This window comes from Labrus bergylta, chromosome 12 (genome assembly GCF_963930695.1).
Source record: "Labrus bergylta chromosome 12, fLabBer1.1, whole genome shotgun sequence".
In the NCBI taxonomy this organism is placed as follows: domain Eukaryota; kingdom Metazoa; phylum Chordata; class Actinopteri; order Labriformes; family Labridae; genus Labrus; species Labrus bergylta.
Genome location: NC_089206.1, coordinates 24,479,131 through 24,501,212, shown reverse-complemented (window position 1 = coordinate 24,501,212; position 22,082 = coordinate 24,479,131). Strand labels below are relative to the sequence as shown.

The following is a 22,082-nucleotide window of genomic DNA, read 5'->3' as shown; positions in this document are numbered from 1 at the left end:
TTACCTTACATTTTTTCAACAGTTATCAAAGCCAGAGAAATCAGTAATTTTTTAGTTGTAACGGGACGTGTCTTGTTGCGGCAGCCGCCATGATGAACCGCCATGACATAACACATAATGTATATCGTTGCCAAGGAAACACCGGCTGCTACTGAAAGCTGTCGTACTGTTGCTGTATGTGCTGTTGTGATAAAAAACGTCATGTCAATTATACCTGGATAAATCGTCGCTAAACATATTCTCTTTCTCAGGTCAGTTTCACCCGTTCGTATTGAATACAGTCAACACAGAGTTCGTTTTCACAAGGGGGTCGAGGTGGGGGGAGTAGCAGAGAGGAGCACTCCCATGATTCCCCGCCAGCCTCTGCATCATCTTTTGTTATTGTTTTGATTGAGAGCCCCCTGGTGGCGGATTTAACATACAGTGTGTTTAAAAAGGGCAGTTAGTGGTCCTGGATTGGGTCTTGTGTTCAACCAATCAATGTAAACGCACGTATGGACCAATCACCTTAAACTTATGTCCCTCATGAGCTGGGAGAGTAACTTCTCTGATGCAGGAGCTCAAAAGGTTCCTCTAAAGAGGTTCTAGGATCTAAAAAACCTGCATTGGGGAATCAACAAAAAGGGGGAGGGGTCCAACAGTTCATAGAACTATGAATACATTTTGTGATTCAGGCAGTGCATTAGTGTGGTGCCTGCATTGGCTGATGAGCAGCAGTTTTTCAGCTTTGCCACAGTTGGCTTATTCACAGCGGTGTTCCTTAAACAACCAATCATATTCATGCAGGTGTACAGCATTGACTTTATAAGCCTAATAAACCCTTAACCTATAACCCTAACCCATAAGAACGGTTGCTCTGATGTTCACACTTAATGTGGACAATGTTTGCTGCTGCAGCTCTGTCTGCGCTCATCCTCTTCCTCCTCACGAGTCGTTGATTAAACGAAACATAATGGCCATGTTTGTGTGTATCAGGGCGGACTAAGGAAGAATAAATGGACAATACTTGGATGTAAGTGTCTCTGCCTGACAGTACATTAATGACTACAATATATTCAGGTACACAAGGTGGTGTTGTGTATCCAGCAGCTTCCCTAGAACGGCACAAATAATGGAAAGGAGTTATCATTAACAGTTACACCTGTGCTTTTCCTCTCGTGATTTTTCATGATGTTCTTGTTGTGTCAAATTGTCTGCAGTGAAAAAAGGTCCATGACTGATGTTGTAGCAGAGGTCATGATTCATCATGTCATTAAATGCCATGTCTTCTCCTTGTTACATTTATTTTTAGTCACTGCTGTACTCTACTATCATTTAATATGATTTGGGTTTTTTTTTAAATTCTTGTTTACAATCAGTTTCAAGTCTTGATGTTATGCTAAGCTAAGCTAACAAGCTGCTCTCTATGGCTTCTTATTACTGTACAGATAAGAGAATACGGTATGGTTTTCCTTATCTAACTTTCTCTTAAGAAAGTGTAGTTCAAAAATACATTACACGACTCTGTTAAATACTGTGCATACAAATATGCATATCAACAGTCTGCTATCCCCAGACAGCAGACCTCTGCTAAGAAGAACAAACGGTTACTATGAAGAGCAGATGTTGCTTAGGACGCGGCTTTAATCACAGACTCTGGAGGACTAAGTGTTGTCATATCGATCCGCCGAAAGTAGTCCGGGTAATTTGACATCTTTCCATTTGCTGAGGGAAAAGAGGTTAAATGCAAAACCTGTATGCTATGACAAAGAAATCTAATAAACTAAAGATGGATCATTAAGTAAATGTGTAACAGAATGTGGTTTGGGATATGGTGGTGTTTTAAAAGAATGGTGAATGGAAAAGAAAATATGATACAATGCAATATACTTTATTGTCCCCTTTGGGAAATTTGTCTTGGACTCAAAGTGAAATGTTGAAATGTTAAACAGACTGCAGTTCATGAATGATGAGACAGAAACACTCATTCAGGTGCTGCTCTGATTCATACGGATCTGTTCACCACGTCTCACTTCACCATCAGTGGAAGTGTCCAGTTTAATGTGAGTAATCGCAACTAATTCAGGTCATTTAAAGAAGGCTTTGGAGTAAACTGTCACTATATACCCATCTCTCACTGTGGATACCAACGGACTATTTGTTTAGCAGACGAAATGTTTCATTTTCAAAACAATGTAATTAATATTTCATGTCAAATTACTGATTAAAGGCAGGGTTGGTAATTTTCGAAAACTAACATGATTTTGAAAGTAGCATTCCCTCAGTGCCCCGTGTGCACCCACCCCCTCCCCCACGCCCCCTCACTTACATGCACAAGCGCCATTGGTCCAGAACTGGACCTCAACTCATGCGTTGAGTGTGGGCTCGTGCACACAAGAGGTAGAGAACAGGCAGGGAGTCAGGGAGGCGTGTGACTGGTTCATCAGATTGCTACCTCGTGGCAGACATTGGTCAAAGTTTTTACAGGCTTAAAACTGCTACAGATTTCTTTGTTCCTTTTTCAGAGCACATGAGTTGTTAATGTCTGTCAGGACCTAAAGACAATTTCAACCAAAATCTTTAAAAGTGTATTTGGAGAAAGTTACCAACCCTGCCTTTAATTAATTAATAAAGTATCCATGTAATAAGTAGGATAATGTATAGTGATTGGGTTGATATCGTGGAGGAACTCCATTCAGGGTGAGCGGCACCCCGTTGTTTCAGGGTTTTGTCTCGATCCATTCCACTCTAACAATGTGCTCGCTATACATTATCCCTTAAGTAAAGCTATTTATTCAACGCACATAAATCTATAACTTCACAGTACATCGTCTACCTTTTATTTACCACTAAGTCAAAAATAAATCCAGGAGTCAAGCAATCATTCAGTGCTCACTCGGTGCACATTAAAGGCAAACCTTGCCTCAAACAAAATAAATGTTCAGAGAGTAATTCTAGTTTAAACAACTTCCTGCTGTGCGAGTAATAGAGTGTTGTTAGGCAGGGATCCATGCAGTGGACCCCATAAAGACAAATATTACAGGGATCTGACCCGCTGCCAGCATGTTGTTGTTCATTTGAGATGAATTATACGGTTATTACAGGAGGAGACACAGCTGCATATGATAGGAATAGTAATGGTTGGACCGTCAGTAAATGAAATTACTTCAGGTGAATTAAATTAAAGCTAAATTAAACTGTTTGTTATGTTCCTAAGGGCCACCTCGGGAACCCTATTCATTAATCAAGCATTCATTTATCCACTGTTGGTTGCTCCTTTCTAGTTTTACCCAGCTTTATGTTGATACCCCTTGGGCTTTTTTTTTTTCTTGCATTCCTCAAAAGAAAAAAAAAAAGGCCACAATAAAATATATTCTCCACAGGACATTCGACTCTCATTATGCCAAAAAGGTCATTCAACTCACCGTCTACACATGCCGGCCTCGCCCTGGTGGTACCGGCGATCTGGCCTCTTCGGCAGGCGCAGCGAGCCGTCTGCCTAGCAATGGTCCGTCTGGGAACGCTGCTGTCTCTGTTGAGCATCACTATCTCGCAGGTTCCCACCGCCAACTGGCCTGCCAAACACAGCAGCGAGAACAAAGTACATCACATTAGCATAATGAGACTGTAATGAACACATTTCAGAGGAGCAACTGGTGTGCGAAGGTACAAAACACTGGCAGCCTGGACACAGGGCTCTTTTTTTTTTTTGGTCTGTGTACCACTCAAAAGTTTAATACTCATTTAAGGTCTGGGAAAGAAAATGTAAAACTGATTAAAGGGCTTTACAAGCAGCAGGTTTGAATGCTTCTCCAGTTTGAATACAGCACGACTGGCTGCTCTGTTGATAAAACTGTCCCATTGTTTGTGTTTGGGAAACATTCCTCCAAGTCGAGTATCTGTTAAAAAGAGCAGTTTCTGTTTGGCTCCTAACATTAAGTTAACAAAAAATACAAGTTAAAAGCTCCAAAATATGAAAGTGAACCTAAAAGGAAAATCCAACAGTTACCAATACATTATGAGACGTGAAATGGAAATTTACTCGAATACACCAAATAACTTGTGTTTACATTGACTTAATCATGGGTATGTGATAAATACTGACATTTTAAGCACAGCTATAATTAGACGAAGAGAAACTTCTTGTTGTTTCATGTTTTCTACAAAGTGTCAATGTCAGGTTTCTCTTACTGTAACCATTATTGTCCTACCTCCTGAACTACAGCTGCTGAATGTGTGTAAATACCAGATACCTGCTGTGTTCATCAGATTTTGAGATTTTCTGTATCCACTTGTAAAAATTTGGCCTGCTGGCCGTCTTGGCAGGAAGCTCAAAGGGGCCCCAAATTATAAGACATCCTCTGTTTACAAGAATGTTCACAGAATCCTTGCCAACGGTTGTTAAGAAACCTTGATGTTGGGCAAAAATACACATATAGACAGATGGCTGAATGGACTAATCAACTTCACAATAATTAGACCTCGACACTAACAAGCTGAAACATTTTTGGCTAGGCTAGTAGCATAGCTTTGGGAATCCCAATGCCAGTTGGTTGGTCCACCACTTTGGCAAAGACTGAATTTTCTCAAATATTAGATGGATTACCATTATTATTATTATCATTTTGCAATATTAATGTTACCCAGATGATGAATTGTCATGGCTTCTTCTTGTGCCACCTCAGATTCACAACAGATATGTCCCAACAGATGTTGAATCATTAGTCATAGAAATACGGTACCTCTTATGAACACTGTGTTTGTTTTAGACTAAGTTCCTGCAAAATAAGCAGAGGCGCTGCTTGTCAACAGGCAAGGTTGGCAACTGCTTGGGAACCCTGATCAGTATGGGGGACCCTGAGGGCTCACAAACTTAAACCAAAGCAGTGGCCCAAATGTGCAAAGCTTTTAATGACTTTAGTAAACCTCCCTAAGGGGGGCCCATCTGACAGCAATCACTCTTGTTGCCAAGCGTTGAACGCATTATTGCTGTGAAAAGTCAACAATGAAAGTCAACAAAGAAAAATGGAAAGTAATTATCCATCTTTACTTTAGGAGAGAGGGCCCCCAAATTGACTTTGGCCAAGGGCCCAACCAGACTCTAGAATCGCCACTGAAAATAATGTCCCAGCAGCTTTTTGGGGTGAAGCTTTGGGAAGACGACTCAGGAATCTGGGTTTAATTTTTTTATTGTTAGTTGAACCATTTAACTTTTTACCAAAGCATGGTCCACTAGATAAAATAATGTGACTTAGTTGACATGACATTGGCTGCCAGGCTCTGTGCTCATTCAACAGACCAATTTTCAAGCAGAGTTTAGCTCTACTGAGACGGCAAATGGACAGAATCTCTTCTGATGATTACCTTGCTATGAAATCACCATGGTGTGTGTGTGTGTGTGTGTGTGTGTGTGTGTGTGTGTGTGTGTGTGTGTGTGTGTGTGTGTGTGTGTGTGTGTGCTATTCTTATACCTCTTTCCAAGCAAAGAGAATTACTTTAGAGTTCTCCAGGCATTACAAATTGATGGATGACTCCCGGGGCAGGAGCCTGTGGTTTTGCAAGTTTTTTAAGTATCAAGTTTGTCAGAATGTAATCTCTAAATTAATTACACAGAGCGGAGAAACATACAATTCACCAGGGTGTTTCAGCTCCAAATGGACTGCTGGGGAGGGGAAAGATAATACATAAATAAATGTTCTTCATCTTGACTTTATCACGTCAGGGGAGTTAAAAGAGTTGATAAAACACTTTTCAAACTTTTTACTTTGCAGATTGCGTGATGAAATGAACAAGATTCCAATTTTAATGGGCTTGGATGAATTAATTTAAGATTTTATATGAATGTCTAGAAGCGAGAGCTGCTTGGAATTCTACATATATATAAAAAAGTAAACCTGAGTCAGAGAGAAGAAATTAGCTTTGTGCGTAGAATTGTAGATGTAGCTTGTGCACAGATTGAATGATAAATTTTAATGAATCACAATGAAAACTGAGCAAACAAAAAAGACTGTAACAATGATGTTTTCAATGCTTGGATCCATTAAATGAAACCTCTTTGTGGCCTTTTGTTGCTGACAATTTGATTGAACAGTTATTGTTAAGGCAGCAGCTTTGTTTGGGTAAATTATTTAAGAAACCAAAGGGAACATTTTTAATTGTCTCTTTATTTAGGGCTTCCTGGTGTGTTTGAGAAGAAACTACTTACTGTAAATTGGCACATGCTTTAAAGATAAACAAGCTTTAATCACAGTAAATTGCTTGAGGGTGTCTGATGTTTTAAAAAAAAACCTATTTGGAAGAACAAACGTGGCATTATATGAAGATGACACATTTCCCTTGTCACCTTCGTCATCTAAAATCAAAGGGAGGTTTGTTGCAGCCTCAAAGCAGAACCAAAAGACGAATCAATAACCTGCTGAACCGCGGCTGAGCAACCATAATATGTGAGAGTACATCAGAGCTAACTCAGCTTGAAATCAGCACATTTCTTAATAAGGACAATATAAATGTCATTTAAAGATTTTATCACAACTTACTGACTCCGGGTCGAACAATACAGCAGAGAGAAAGTTTCAGGAAACTAGTAATGATGTGGAAAAAGTAACACACTTTCTCCCTTCTCTTCTTTATTGAATGGACAGCTGCCAGTGAAAAGCATTCAGGCCGACACTGAAATAAAATCAGCTCAGCGAGTACAGAGAGGAGCGTGTGTGCTGCAGTACCTGTAAGGTCAATCGCCTTTATACTGCTGTTTCTTGTTCTTCTCGACACCCTCAAAGGTTCATTAAGTGAGCCGCTAACTGCTCAACGGCTTAAAATGGATGTAATAATGGCAAAGGTTGTAAGGGGTTGTTGATCAACACAAATGACCTCCTTAAGTGTGGAGACTTCCAAGTTTCCGAGTAAGACATCTTGGAAATATTCCAGATGATGATAACCACTGATTACTTTGATTCTGTGACCTTTCTGTAACTTTCTATAAGTTACATCATCGGTCAAAATGTCCTCTTGGCAGAAATAAACATTGGCCCCCCTTTACTGAAAACTCCAAATGTCCGTGCAATGAAAATATAAAATAATCTTGATGCACATCAGCTACGGCGAAGGTTAAACCAAGGAGTAAATCATGTCGGTCAGACTAAAGCTTCTGCGGTCGAATTGGATTTAGCTGGAGCAAAAGCCAAAGCCCCTCCAAAGACTGTAAGAGAGGACCAAACTTTTTTTATGGAAAATTGCTTTATTTAAGGCATCTACACCAGTTCTATCTCTGGTTCTTTTTGTTTTGGAGTGCAGAGAGAAAACCTTCAAACACTGAACACAATGGGCCAGATCGAGTAAGATTGGATTGCGCTCACTAAAAAGAATTGCACAGAAATAGCCCCTGTAATCTACCACGTTTTAGAACCCTATCCACAAAAGAATTTGCAGAGATGATATGCCGTTGCTAACAACAACCACAAAGTTGTCCTGCTCCGCGCAGACTGCTCTTGTTTTATCGTGTTAATGTGCACAGAGCTGCACTTGCTGATAGAGCTGACGACTCATATCCTCGTGTGTAACGGCTCCAAACCTCCCCGAACATAAAGTGTCGAGTCACTGACAGCCTTTGAATATATTAATCAAAGTAATATCAACAGATTTTAACAGATACGTTAATTTAAAGTCATAAAAAGGCCAAATTGTTTCCCTGATCATTGGAAAGTTTGGATGAGACATCGCTTATAAATACTGCGTCACAGTAACTACCTGCTGAGTGCAATGTGCTGTGTTTATTCATTTATTTGAGTAAGTGGACAGAGAGAGAAAAAACAGAGATAAGGACAAATGGCACCAATTTAATACACGGGTATCAATGACGTTAAATAGCACCAGTGTAACTGCCTCTGGAAATTATGGCTGGACTTTGTGGATGAGATGGTATTTGTAACAATTCCTATTTGAATAGGAAGAAGGCAAATTTGCACAGAATTTTTGAATATTCCCTAATTTACATAGAGGCAAATGAGAAAGGCACATCCAGGACATTACCTGCTTGGCAGCGCAGTTTGTGAGCAGTTTACGCACATTTCATCCTTTGAGCGTGCTTTGTGGATTCCACACTCTGTTTCTCTCATTACACAGGTTTAACACCCGCTAAAGCAGCACAATCCTTTTGTCTATCTGGCCCTAAGAAATCTGACTAAAATCGAGCCAAGCACCTTGAAACAAGCTGAGCTAAGGTTGGTTGTAGCTCAGCCCCCTATGAAATCTTGATTCACAAACTGGAGTTACTCTCAAGTGCTTTTTAAATAATAATCTATAGGTGTGCCAGATAAACAAGCCGTCCTCCCACAGTCAAAAAAAACCCAGAAGAACATGCTTTTAGGTTATTTGGTGACTCTAACTTGTCCATCCATAGATGTGAACGTGAGTGTGGCTGGTTGTCTGTCTCTTTATGTCAGCCCTGTGATTGACTGCCGACAGTCCAGGGTGTAACTCCGCCTCTCATCAAATGACAGCTTGAATCGGCTCCAGCCGCCCAAATGAGGAAAAGGGTATAGATAATGGATCGATGGATGGAGGAATGTTTTATCCAAATACAGTAAATATACATTTGTAGTGACAAAGCCAGTTCTAGGAATTTTAAAGCTAACATAAAAACTAAGATAAAAACTGTTCTTGGCCAATTATCCAGAAAGCAGATTACACTTCAAGCTTTTCCTTTAACACCCTTCTCATTGAAGTTGACTTTGATCTGGATGTGCTATATCCCTCAACAAATCAAGGAATCAAATGACAGCAATTCAGGTTACTTTCAGGCTCTGATGCCCGCTTTGCCTGGTCGGTAAACTCAACAAGGTGAAACCATTTTCATTTTCAAGTTTTCCTCGAATTGTTCACTACCTCAACGATGTGGCCTTCAGGGCCTGTAAGCTTAAAGGAGACCCATAAGTCCTTATGTTCTGACATATGGTTACAGTTTAGGATGTTAATATTAGAAGTTTTAACAATGTGGTCAAAATATTTAAGCGTAATCCCTTTTGGTTTCAAAAGCTCAGACTTTAGACGAGCTGACATCAGCTTCTGTATCCAGTCATCCGCTCCGGGCACAGCAGCACATTAAGTGCACGGATAACCCTCCACATCAGTCTGTCTAGGAAGGTTTCTGACCGCTCCACTCAGGACTATACTCTTGGAGTTTCAAGCTATACTCACTGAGGTTACAGGTAATGTCCCCCTTCGCAGGCTTCTGTACGCCTGACCAATCGGAGGAAAGTGGGATAAAGACGCTTGTTTTAGACGGAGGCTGAACTCAGGAAGGTCAGAGTATGTGCAGACAGGTTTTTTAAAACAGTGAATCATGCAAAGCTTCTATAAAGGGACATCAGAATTAAATATAGAAATCAACATTTTAGCTAGTATTAGTATTTTTTTTACTGTCAGTGATATTCTTTTGCCACTAAGGAGACATCTGCAGGTATGAGGCGGTCGCACTTTGTCATTCACACTGATAAGATTGGGGCACTTTTACATAAGAAAATTACCTAGAGCCTTCTTGTGACTCATAAAAAGTAATCACCTCTAGGAAGAGCAGCTATGCGCATTTCATTTCATACCATCAGACTCTCTGGCTGCACCCACCCACCCACCACTCAGCCCACCCTCCTGTCTCCTTTTCGCTGAGACGAGTCCGTGCACACTTGGTGGTTGCTCGGAGGACAGAGGTGCCATCACATATCAGTGCTCTGTGCCATGTTTCAACACTGAACAGATGAATAGGCTTCATGTTATGAGCCTGAAGGAGGAGAATAGTAAGTCGGGTGGGGGAGTTAAAGTAGCGAGTTGTGTTTGTGGGGAGCGTGTGTGTGAGAGGGGGGGCTTTGCAAAGTGCCCAAAGCCACGGCCAGTGCTCCATCACACATACAGGAGTTAATTCATGTGACAGGGGGGTTTCTGTCACTCAGCAGCGTGAAGACACTTGACCTCGTCTCTATTTCACATGATGAAGTGCGCGCACGGCGGCAGCAGCGGTGAGCGTACAGAATGAAGGATGGCGCCAGGCTGCTGTCCAGGCTCTGGATCCCGTCAGGAAAAACGTCTAGAACAGGAAGGTGATACAGAGCCCGAGAGAGACGGAGACTCGTTCCTCTCAGTACTGACTGGCAGCGTGATGACCTTATCAGTGCATCACAACACTAGAACACGTGCACAGCAGCAGCACATACACTCGGGGGAGGGCGGGGGGGAGGGGGGGTTCAAACACACACAGCTTAAAGCAAAGACGTGACTCTGTGTTCTTCATATCAGCGCTTTGATCAGACGCTGTACAGATCACCGAAGTACAGCAGCAGAAATATCTTAATACCTTGCCTGAAATACACTGCACACTCGCTCTCTCAATGTTTCTTGACTCAACGTGCGTCACTGCAGGGCTCAGAACATGTGTGCGCAGTGAGGTTATTAAACTCTGGGTGCTGGTTGACCCTGGCAAAGCGCGGTGAACACAGACAAAAACAACCAATTATCATCTCTCCTGTAAACACTGAGGAAAAACTATTTAGAGGGTTATAATTATCAATAAAGCGCTCACTGCATTTAGGCGTCTCTTTTGTTTTGTTTGTGTCTTTAATTAAGGCGATGCAGACACATAAGTAGCTAGTCCTATGTGACAAAAAAAAAAACACAACTCCCTTTATCTGATCTAACAGACAAACACATCAGACACAGCTCGGCACCACTCCCGTACAACTGAAACCAGATTGGGAGCTGTGAGAAAGGCTCTGTTTCTCCTCAGGGAATTTGCCATAAAATTATATGACAGGCTGCAGTGAATGAACTATGACAAGGATTCCATTTCCATATTAAAACAATCTTCCTTTATAGATTGTAATTACTTGCGGGCCCGCTAAAGATAGAAGCCGGGTTTTAACAATGTTTTATTGCAAAGAGCACCCCTTCAAACTATACCGTCCAACCGTATTTATGAAAAATTCCACTTCTTGTAAAGCTGGTCCTGTTGATTATTCACGACAATATGCATTGTATTCGGTATAATTCCCCATAAACACACAGCTATAACGCAGTGCTGCTACATGCTGGCTTGGCTTTAACACCCTGGCATTGAATCTAACCGTTGTTCCCCGCCCCCCCCCATGAGAGAGCCAATCACACACTCTAATCACGACACTGGCAAACAATAATAAGTCAGCCTGATTATCTCCATTCCTTTGTATGCTCCCGTCTTGAAAGAAGAGCCGTTATCAAGGAAGAAAATGGGGCTGCCAGTTTAGAGAGCATGACAATCATATTAACACACGTCAAATCAGATATGTGTTCAACCGATGATTCATGGGAGATTTAAAACATTGTGAGACCACATGAATATTAATAGCCCAGGTAATCAGGCACAATTGATTTGCAGAGGCAGCAGTTATCAATTTTTAAAATATGATGAGCAGTCACTACCCCCCCCCCCCCCCCCCCCCCCCCAATACAGTTCCACCACAAATCTTCATCTTTCAGTGACCTCACAATGCTTAGATTTATTCTTTTCTCTTGACGCATTATGATTATCATAGCTATCGATTCTGGAGTAATTGAACAGTTCAAAATGACTCATTTCAGTGATGCATTCAAACACAGGCCAAAACTGGGAAATTGAGGGATCAGCATCTTGCTTAAAGACATTTTGAAGATGTTAGGAGCAGAAATCAAACCGCAAACTAACGTTTTATTGATGACCGCCCGTCTGCCCGATGCTCACATGGGAGAACAGCCAATGCAAAATGGTGAAATAAAATAGTGTGTCACTTTGTCGAACAAACAGTCCAAATTGCCACATAATTCAAATTTTGCACTAAAAAAGCAGCAAATCCTCTCAAGTCAAAAGTGTATACCAGAGAATGATCTTCTTGTAAGAAGCAAACAAACAAACAAACAAACAGCGGTAAGTGCTGAAGAGGTAAGTGCTTTCTTGCATTCAAGAAATGTCTCTTGTTGGATACAAACAAGTGACAAGAGTGCTTCAGATATCTTTCTGACTATGCAGTTTAATTTACTATTTAAATAACGCTTTTTTGACTTTAACATCAACCTGCCTTAATCCAAAAGGTTTAAATACTGTAGGTAACTGGAAAAAACTTAACTGAACACTAAATGAAGCCTAAATAATAATGTTTAGTTTGGGGTGCTGATAGACGAGCAGTTAGGTGTTGCCCCATGTACGGAGGCTGTAGTCCTCTAAGCTGGTCCACCAGGTTCAAGTCCGACCTGCATCTCCTTTCCCGCATGTTATTCCCCACTCTCTCTCCCCACTGTCCTACTCTATCCATTGTTTTCCCACCATTTTTGAGGGCACTTTTTATGCCTTTATCGAGCGAGAGTACAGTGGACAGAGTCAGGATTTGGGGGAGAGAGAGAGAGAGAGCGGGGAAAGATATGTGAAAAAGGAACCAAAGGTCGACTGCCTTCCAGAGCTTCAGCCTCTGTACATGGGGCACTCACACCAACCACTAGATGACTGGCTTCCCCTCAAAATTAAATCTTCAAAACATAAGAGTACTAATCATGTCTAATTTGTTTGTTATATGATGTTATGTGGATGCGAGGATCAGAACCTTAAAGCATGTTGATATCTGCCTAGGTGAGCAGGGTTGAAAACCTATGCTGTAACACAACCTGTAATTAAATGTTCCTCTCTTTTCTCTTTCTAATATCTGTCTCATTACATTAGACGTTTTTCTCTGAATCAGGAAATGCTGACTCAGACAATGGTGTTGCCGTTTAAACCATTCAATCTTTTTTTTTAGCATGTTACTCCATGCCAAAGCATTCCCTTTAATTTCTGTCAGAACAGCAGCTCTGCAGGGACATCATAATGACAGCCGATGTTTTCTGGTCTCTTAATACGACTACTGATGCTGCTGCTGTATTTGTAATGTTTTCATCTGTTGGTGTCTAAAAGGAGTTCAACATTTCCATTTGAACTTTTTTTTTTTGTGAATGAAGCGCTCCCACAGAAAGAAAAAAAAAACCTTATGAAACCATTTAGAGAGGCAGAATAAATAAATGTTTTAAATGAGCAACACTCGTGAACAGGTGGTATTCATCAGGTGTAAACGAGTGATCAAAGACAGGTGTTTGCAGTTAAATAGGTGAACTGACTCCGATGGAAGACTCAAATGAGCAAATCTTTAAAATCAGAGAGAGACGTGAAGGATGAAATTTAAGCCTTCAACGAATGATTATTTGTAAGAGATTATGTTCCATTATTGAATAATCTTTTGATTATCTTTACAATCAATCCCTGCTTAGTCTTTGTACACAACAATGTCACACAATTCAAAACCTGCTTATTTCCTCAAGCTCCCAAAGCATTCAGTTTACCAGCATTTATGAAAACAAAAGGGAGCTTATCCTCACAATTTAGACGCTCTAGGGAGGTTTCTTTTATAGAATAACATTAATTAATTAATAAAGAAATAGTCCCACATTATTTCTCTGCAGAGTGACTAATCAGATTATTGACAAATTGTCCACTTGATGTTTGACATACAGGAATTTATCTTTCTTTATGTGTTCATTTCGGTTTGTGTTCAACTATTTCCCACAACAAAAAACACTTGAAGGAATGATTGAATTTAACTTTTCTACAAAAACCTCTGACTCATTACTAGAGACCGACCGATTCATCAGCCAGCCGATAATATCGTCGGATATTAGCACATCAAGTGACTATCGTAGCAGCTTATTCTTTCGCAGATATGTGCTGCTATAACTGGATTTATTCACCAGTCACATAGAATTTGATTTGAGTTTTACAGTTCTCTTTCTGGCTGTCACCAGCAGAGTGTGCTATATGGATTATAACACAGTAGCTCAGTCCGTAGGGACTTGGACAGGGAACCGGAGGGTCGCCGATGCGGACCGTAATATTGAAGTTGGTTTGGTTGCTGCTGAGGTGCCCTTGAGCACACTACACAATTCCATCAACCATTCAGCTGATTCGTTTAGAATAAATTCATTGACCTTGTGAGAAGGCAATCACAGAATCTGTAGTCCAATTTATACGTCTGTTTCATGCATGTTCAGCTTTAAAAGCTCAATCTTCTTGCTCATTAACTCAGACAACGGAGCAAAGGGCAAAACAGCTCGATCTGTACATCACTCCCATGAGAGGAGAAGAACAAAAAAAGCATATAATATCACATTATTCACCATTATTTCTCTCAAGATCTACTTTTCATTTTATTGATTTTAGATGTCAGCCCCTCTTTCAGCATGCTGAGGTTTGTTACCATTAACTTTGACACGATTGTGTTGTTCAGTAAAATATTATGAGGCTAATCATCTCAACTCTGCAAATAAAAAGCCTAATCTAAATGTGTTTATCTGGATTTACTCTCCACTGCTTTTTTTTTTTATGGCAGAGCTCCGACCTTATCTTCCCATCCTTCCCATTCTGATCTCACAGCTCTCTGTGTTATTAACGACTCAGGACATCAAACAGCAATCTTATTGGACTGAGCATATGCTAGTCAAGGCAGCCACAGCCAAGTGCTTCTCATTACCTTAACACCATTTGACGCGTGCATAGCAGCAGGTAGCATTTAATAGGTGAGAGAGGCAGATGTTTGACTGACCCCATGCTATACGCTTCCTGACGCCGCCGTGATCTTCTGCCGCTAAACAAGTGGGGCAGCAGAGCATTGGAGCGAAACATGTGCTCTATATTAATAGGCCTGGTTTTAAAGGGAATATAGCTGCTTGATTTCACATGCTATTTGAATACTCTACAGTAGAACGATCAATATTTATGCTGGTGAACTACTCTCTGCTGAAGTCCAAGGACCTGTAATGGTGCTTAAGTATGCAATTTAATCTGAAGCTGCCAGAAATGAATCAGGAACGACGGAAAAGGGAAGTGTGGGAGCAGCCAGAGTGACTTCTGAAGATGATCGCTGCGTTGTGCCATTACTGGATGAGGCTCATTTATCCACGAGCAATACAAAAAGCACTATGTTGGCCTGGAGTCAGTCCACATTATAATGTTCAGAGGAGCAGCTCTTATATCCTGATGACAATACAGGTTGGACTTTCTGCTCTAAAAAGCTCTTGATGTACTCAAAAGTGTACCTGTGTTGTTTCCAAATGCAGAGGGGATTTTTTCAAGCTGCACAGTGCTCGATTTTTTCTGCAATCCTGAACACCCAGTGGGGCTACAGCAGGGAGAGACAGAGACAAGCATAGCATCCCCACCAACTGAGAAGCAGGAAATGTGCTCTATTTGCCCAAATTTAATTCTTGTGTCAGGTGTGTGCACTACTTCACCCACAGGGAATGACAAATTGAAACTTCTCGTAGCAGCAGTAGGATGGCGCTCCCTTGGGAGGAAGCCCGACATAACACTGTTAGATTGTTTCCTTTCTCATTGGAGAGCAGGAGCGGCTACATATAGAGTTTGCTTACAACACATCACAGGACTTTTGGGTCTTTGCAGTACAATTCGTCTCAAAGTTAACGCTCTCTAACAATCAGCTTTGCCATTGTTTGACATTGCCGAGGGCTGCATTAAAATAGAAAATATTCCCAGTACATGCATCCTCTGCTAGGACTGACACTGTAATTCAGGTCTGTTCTGCAACATGCCTCGTTCGGCACACATGATGGAGGTGGCCTATGATGGATTTCTGTTGCAGTGATGCAGCACGGTCTGGGCTGCAGAGATATTATAATGTGGAGTACTCTCAGACAATTGGTTGTGGATGAACACAGGCTTGAGGCATAAAGAATGATTGTGCAATATGCCTTGCAAAAGCAAACAGTGGCTCTGCTGAATGAAATGCAGAGAGGACAGTAAAGCCACGGTGACTCACTTCAAATCTCACTCAGATAGCCCTCCAGGATGCCCTCTTTTAATGCAAACACAGAGAAAATGGTAAGCAACAGAAGACTATTATGACCCCGTGTGTACTGTACAGTACTGCGTGTTTGTCTGAACTGCAGCTTTAGTATTCAAGAAGAGCCTTCTCAGAAAATCATCATCATGGCATCAGGCAAAAATAGAACAGGACAAAAGACTGAAGGCACATAACTACGATCATTTACACCATTCTGCCAATGATGAAGCAGTTTCAAGCCCGGAGCTTTCCGTAGAGAAAATAACAATGCAGGAAAACACTGAGCAGTGCACTACACTCAACCACAAGGGAGGTCAAAGCTGACGCCGGGAAAGAATTCATATTCAAGGGAGCTATGAAATATGAGCTTTGTGTGCTGCCAAATTGATTTAGCTGTAAAAATTCTTTTCATTTTGTTCCATAAAGATGCTCATACTTTTACAGCTCCGCCGCCTATAGCAGCAGGCCTCAATGATTTGCTTAGAATTTACAACCAAGGTCATAATCAAAGCGGGGCTCCCTTTGCATGCCTAATGCTGCCTTGAAGAAGACTGGAATGGAAATCATCCTTTTCACTTCAAAAAGTCCGTAATTCTGAGCTACTCTGATTAGTTTAATGCTTGGATGGATAGGCCCTGCTCCCTGAGTTAAAAGAGAATACCAACTCAAGATTTTTAAATTCATCACTCTGTCGCCCCATGAAGATTTGCTATCTCCAACAGCGGATTTGTTAAAGATGGATAAAGTCGTTGTATAGCATGCAGAATATTTTCAGTGAGTTTGAGAATGAAATTTGTAATACAGCACAATGCAAATAGCAGACTGACTGAGTGAGATCGTCATCAATGGAGCTCTGTTTTGATTGTGGAGCTGGAGTGAATCATTTCAGGATTTAGCGGCACAGCCTGTAGACGTATCTCAGGATTTAGCGGCACAGCCTGTAGACGTATCTCATGTCATTGCCATTGACAGCTTGAACTGCAAAGGCAGATTGTAGTTTCTGCATCTCGGCTTGGGGACACTGTTATTTGTGGGCAGAAGCGCTAATTGAATTATTCAAGCAAATCAAAGTGACACGTTCATTATGACATGTGTCAAGTGTTGTAAAAGATGCGTTGCTGTCTGTTGCACTAATATGACACCATAACACTGTGGACTCTTTCTAGTCATGTGATTTATACAAGTCGCATGAAATATTAATAACATTAGCCCACTTCCTAAATCATTAATCAATGTTCATTAGGATCGTCAATAACTCAAAAACAATATGCAAAACGGGCTAGCTACTTATCATAGCATGTGATATCTAAGCAGACAAACAAAACAAGAGCCAACTATCAGAACCTTAAAGCTGCACTTCATAACTTTTTCCACTTGGGGCAGCAGAACATGGTGAATGCACAACTACTGGAATAATATCCATTCAAAAAGTTGTTCAAGTGCATCAAACAATTGGCTATTTACAAACTACCTTGATGCAGAGCATTAGCATTCATTAAGCAGTTTTTCTGGTGAATGTAAATCCAATATCTAATTTAATGTTTTGGACTCGACCAACTCCCGAGAAAACCTCCGGCTCTGTAGATGCTGGATGTTAAACTTTCTTGAGAAGCTTAAACTGTTTATAAGGCGTCACCTCATTGGTTGGAGCTCTACCTTTTCAGAGCCTTGAGTTTGGCATTTTGACCGTGACTGTATTTTTAAACAACTGCACGCTTTTATTCAGATTTTATTCAATCACTGGTAGCACCTTGTAGAAGACTTAAAACTGTCTATTGAGCCCATAAACTCACCAGTAAAATGTTGTCTGAAGATATTAAGAAAACTAAGTACATAGGGACATATTCTGGTGGGGTTAAATATGATACACTTATTTAATGGCCCACTTTTAGTCGTTTTAAAGAAGGCACTTCCATTTGGTAACACTTTTGAAACCAATCAGCCAATCTATCTGAGAATAAATAATTTTCAAGTTCTTCATTTGTCTCTGATGGTTAGGCCAACACTTATTGTTGTAGTGTGTTTGCACTGGATTTTCATATGTCAACCATACTGTACAGTGGAAAATAAATGTATTAACTATTATGTAACTGAGTGAAAGGTCGGTTACCAAGAACATTTTCAATTCATCTGTAATTTCAAGTTTCAACAGGCAGTTGATTTTAGCCAAAAAGCATTAGACAAAACATAATTTACTTTCCAGGGACCAAAAGGCAGACAAAGTTAATATGTAGCTTGTGATCACAATAATGTATTACAAAAAGGAGAAGGAGGAATTTTGATGTTTTCGTTCCAAGTTTAAATGTATTCGGGTCGTTTGAAATCTTTGAGCTGAGTTAGAGCAAAGGCCAACTGTCTGTCCACCTCCAACTTACAAATGTGGTTCAAAATGGTCCACCTCTCATTGTTTGTTACACACACACACACACGCACGCACGCACACACGCACACACGCACACACGCACACACACACACGCACACACACGCACACACGCACACACCGTCCCAAAGGTTTGAGGTTGACAAAGCGGGGAGGAGTTGCCATCGCTCTCTGACTGCACCACTGAACCGGAATGTGGTCCAGTGAGGAAATCCAGACATTTCCAAATTTATCGTTGAATAAACTGGCAACGTTGAGAGCGGCTGACAGGCCATTCATCGTGGCGGCTGCTGGCCCAATGGCGTGCGCGGACAGGGCCGCTGCGCTTTGATTTCCTGTCCTGACCGCCATGACAGATGGGTTACAGAGTGGGTGGAGGTGATGCAGCCTCTCACCACCACAAGGCTTCACCTCTCTGCCCACCATTCAAAAAACACTGGTTGCTGCTTTCAGGGCCCCCAGGGGCCGTGGTAGAGGAGCGGAAGTGGTGAAGAAAGGGGCTGCTCTGATGGGTGATGGGTGATGTGACTTTAAATATTTGGGAGTGGTCTTAAATATTTAAAAAATCCTTTCAAATGAGAGTTATACTAGCTGATGAAATAACAAAATCAGTAGTGGTCAGAACTTCTGTAGCGACCTGGCTGGTCAAAGCGACCACTTTCAAAGTGGATTTTAATAAGATTTGAAGATTATGGATTAAAAAGTATTCCATTCTTAAAATTCAGCTCAGAGCTGGGGTGATGAGTTAGTGACGTACAGGGAATGTCAAAGCTCAAATCTCATCCAGAGATTTTAAATATCAGTAGCCTCTGTTTAATCATGACACATCAAGGGTAGCAGAGTTCACAAGAGGCTGATTGAACGATTTTGTACTATGATGCATTAATGAGATCATTTTCATACAAAAATGAGTCAATAGTAAATAGCTTAGGGGAAGGGGAGGGCTGCTCTTTCTCCTTGGATAAGATGCGGTTCACGGTGCAGCAATGAGAGGACGGTGACAGCAGCATTTTGGGAGGAAAACACTGCAAATGAGAGGCAAAGGGAGCACATTTCAGCACACAGGCAGTTCATTTTTCACATCAGTGTCTACTTTTGTTCTCGGCAGGCTGCCAAACACATTGATGTAGGCACTATCCCTCCTCCACAGCAGTAATTACGCTGCTGGCCAGTGCTTGATTAAAAGATCTAATCTGCAAACTTTGTGTTCAACATCTCCCAACAAGATCCAGTGCTTTAAGCCTGTTTCTCTGTGTTGTTGCAACGCTGGAATCCACATTTTTTTCATCATGGACAACAGCCAATGAAGTGCAGGGAAACATCCTTTTGCTTTCTATTCTGTGTCAGGGTGGAGGTGTAATTGCACCAGCAGATGTATTATTCAAGAGGAAAGCATGCTGTGGTTGAATATAGCCTTAACCCCAGTGAGTTTATAAAGCTCTGAAGGCAGAAGTCAGGCCCTTTTTTCAGTCTAAACTTGGAACTAAAACGAGCAAACCTTGTTGCTTCTCCACCTGAAGATCTGTTAGAGCTTCTCAAATTATCATTTGAGGGGGAGTGAGGAGCTAAGGTCAGAAACCTGACTAACATTAGGTTAGTTTAGCACAAATGTTTGAAATACTGAATACAAAATTCTCTGTTTTAATGATGCAAGAACTTTTTTTGGCCTCCTCATTATATTACAGGCGTCTAGAAATATAAAAGATGATGAGTGCAGTAATGAAAAATAAATGTAGTCTACATCAAGCTGTTTGGTATCATATACTCACTACACAAATATGATTATAGAGCTATTAAATCAGATTACAAAAAATACCATAAGGTACAACAAGGTCACCACAAATTGACAAATAATGAGCAGAGACATGTGAAGTCCCTGCAGGGGGGTTATTTTGAACATTATAGAGACTTCTCTACAGGCTCAGGGAACCTGACCACACCATGTGCAGCTGCATCACATTAAAACCCCCTTTGAGACAATGATGCTGCTGACAAAGTAATAAATAGCTCTAAGAGTTCTTACCCTCTCTGAGCAGATGGGAGTAGATGAGCCAGAGGAGCAGCAGGCAGCAGAGTGACGCACCTCCACCTGCGGAGAGCGTCTTCGCTCCAGACTGCATCCTACACCTTCAACCTTCTTTAGATTATCCAAACTTTGAACCCCTGGAGCAGCTCAGATGTCAAACAGATCAGTGGAAGAGTGGCTAATCCAGTGGCGTCTCCACAGCCTGTCGTCGGCATCCATTTTGAGGTTATAATAAAAGAGGGACTGATAGAAATCCCCCCTTGCTTTTCAAATCCCCTCGGTGAGACGCATATCCATCCAGGGCTGATCGGCAGACACACACGCACACACACACATAGGGTACAGTGTCACCAGATCTGGCCAAGTTTACGCAGCTGCTGCTTCAGGGACTGGAATTCACAGACTGGCTTCTGCAAAAACTAGAAGTGTGTCGAGGAAGAGGAGTGAGCGGCAGCAGACCCCCGCAGTTTTGATCCTCACTCGGTGATGCTGATGATGTTGGTAAAAAATTTAGCCGCTAAACATCCCCTGAACGCCGCTGTCGCCTCTTTCCCCCTCCTCTGCGCTCCGCACGGTTATTAATATTATTCCCAACCAACTTCAGCGCCGAGCAGAGCCCGGGTCTGTGTGTGACTCTACAGAGAAACGCGCAAGTTAACCCGCGCAGACATGACGAACATACCAATCAGCGCGGAAACTTGTCCTCAAAAACGCATCTCTCCAGCTTCTAAAACAAGCGTTTGGAAAAACAGCTCAAGGCGCATATGCGTCATATGTGGCCACATATGCACAGCAGCGAAGGCGAAATGTCACGTCAAAACAAAAAAAACGGCGGGTCTCACGCAGCGCAAGTGCCGCTGGACAAAGCGCACTGTGAGCGCGTCGATCCAGGCGCTGCAGTGAAGTTAGACACACTTGTCACCTGTATGAGCCTTTGAGAAGGCTCTGGAAAATTGTCAGTGATGATGCCTGGCACCCCGGGCTCGAAGAAAAAAAAAGCTCTCCTCCTCACAAAGTCAAGTGCTGGTTACAGATGAGAGTGTGTTAAACCTTTTTTCTGTCCCGGTCTGCTTCATTTACATGCAGGCGACGCTGAGGAAGAGGATTTCCCTCCTCTTCAATCCATGGAAAGAAACTCTGCCTCTGCTGCTGCACCCTGACTCGCCTTGAGTTACAATGTTTCCATCGGCTCTCTCTCTCTCTCTCCATCTCACTCTCCCTCTTCCTCAAACACACGCACACACATACGTACAGTGCCCTAATTCCTTTAGCAAAGTGAGAAGCAAACTTTGAGCTCCCAGGCTATGAATCCAAACTGTAGATGATGATTCTTGTTTACACAGTTACATGTCCCATCTCAGCCTAAAGCCAGACACAAAGCAGCACCATGCCTTCCTCCTTCATTACGACTTTCCTCTTGATGTCTTTATATCTTCTTCCAAAGGTGGAAAACACCCTTTAGGGCTGCATGGTATACTGTTAACATTTAGCAGCACCGCATTGCCATTGCATTCTGGGAAAATGTAAGAGGTCTGTTCCTTCTGGGACTGACAGGTATAACATGTGCAGAGCCTCAGAGCTCTTTACAGCACAAGTTCCATTATAATTTACGGCATAAAATCACATTATGTGTTAGAGTGTGTGAGAGAGAGCGAGAGAGAGAGAGAGAGAGAGAGAGAGAGACAGAGAGAGAGAGAGAGAGAGAGAGCCAAAGCCCTGCAGATGCCAGTCTATCTTCTGAAAGAGGACCATTTAAGACTCCCCTGCCACTTGAGGACCATTACTATAACTCAAACCCCTCTTGCCCGCACTGAACACA

At 41.7% G+C, this 22,082-nt stretch overlaps 1 protein-coding gene across 2 annotated transcripts in view; it reads right to left on the bottom strand.

The window, feature by feature from the left end:
• Nucleotides 1–21,659, bottom strand: part of tafa5l (TAFA chemokine like family member 5, like) — a 61,107-nt gene extending 39,448 nt beyond the window's left edge. The window contains exons 1-2 of one of the 2 annotated variants that reach the window (XM_020635988.3): nucleotides 20,261–21,659; nucleotides 3,405–3,554 (exon numbers count right to left, since the gene is read on the bottom strand). In XM_020635988.3, coding sequence (XP_020491644.1) covers nucleotides 3,405–3,554; nucleotides 20,261–20,357 — 247 coding nt within the window. In that variant the 5' untranslated portion in view covers nucleotides 20,358–21,659. The remainder of the gene's footprint in view (nucleotides 1–3,404; nucleotides 3,555–20,260) is intronic. The other variant, XM_020635986.3, reaches the window with a different exon arrangement.
• Between the last annotated feature and the right edge of the window lie 423 nt (nucleotides 21,660–22,082).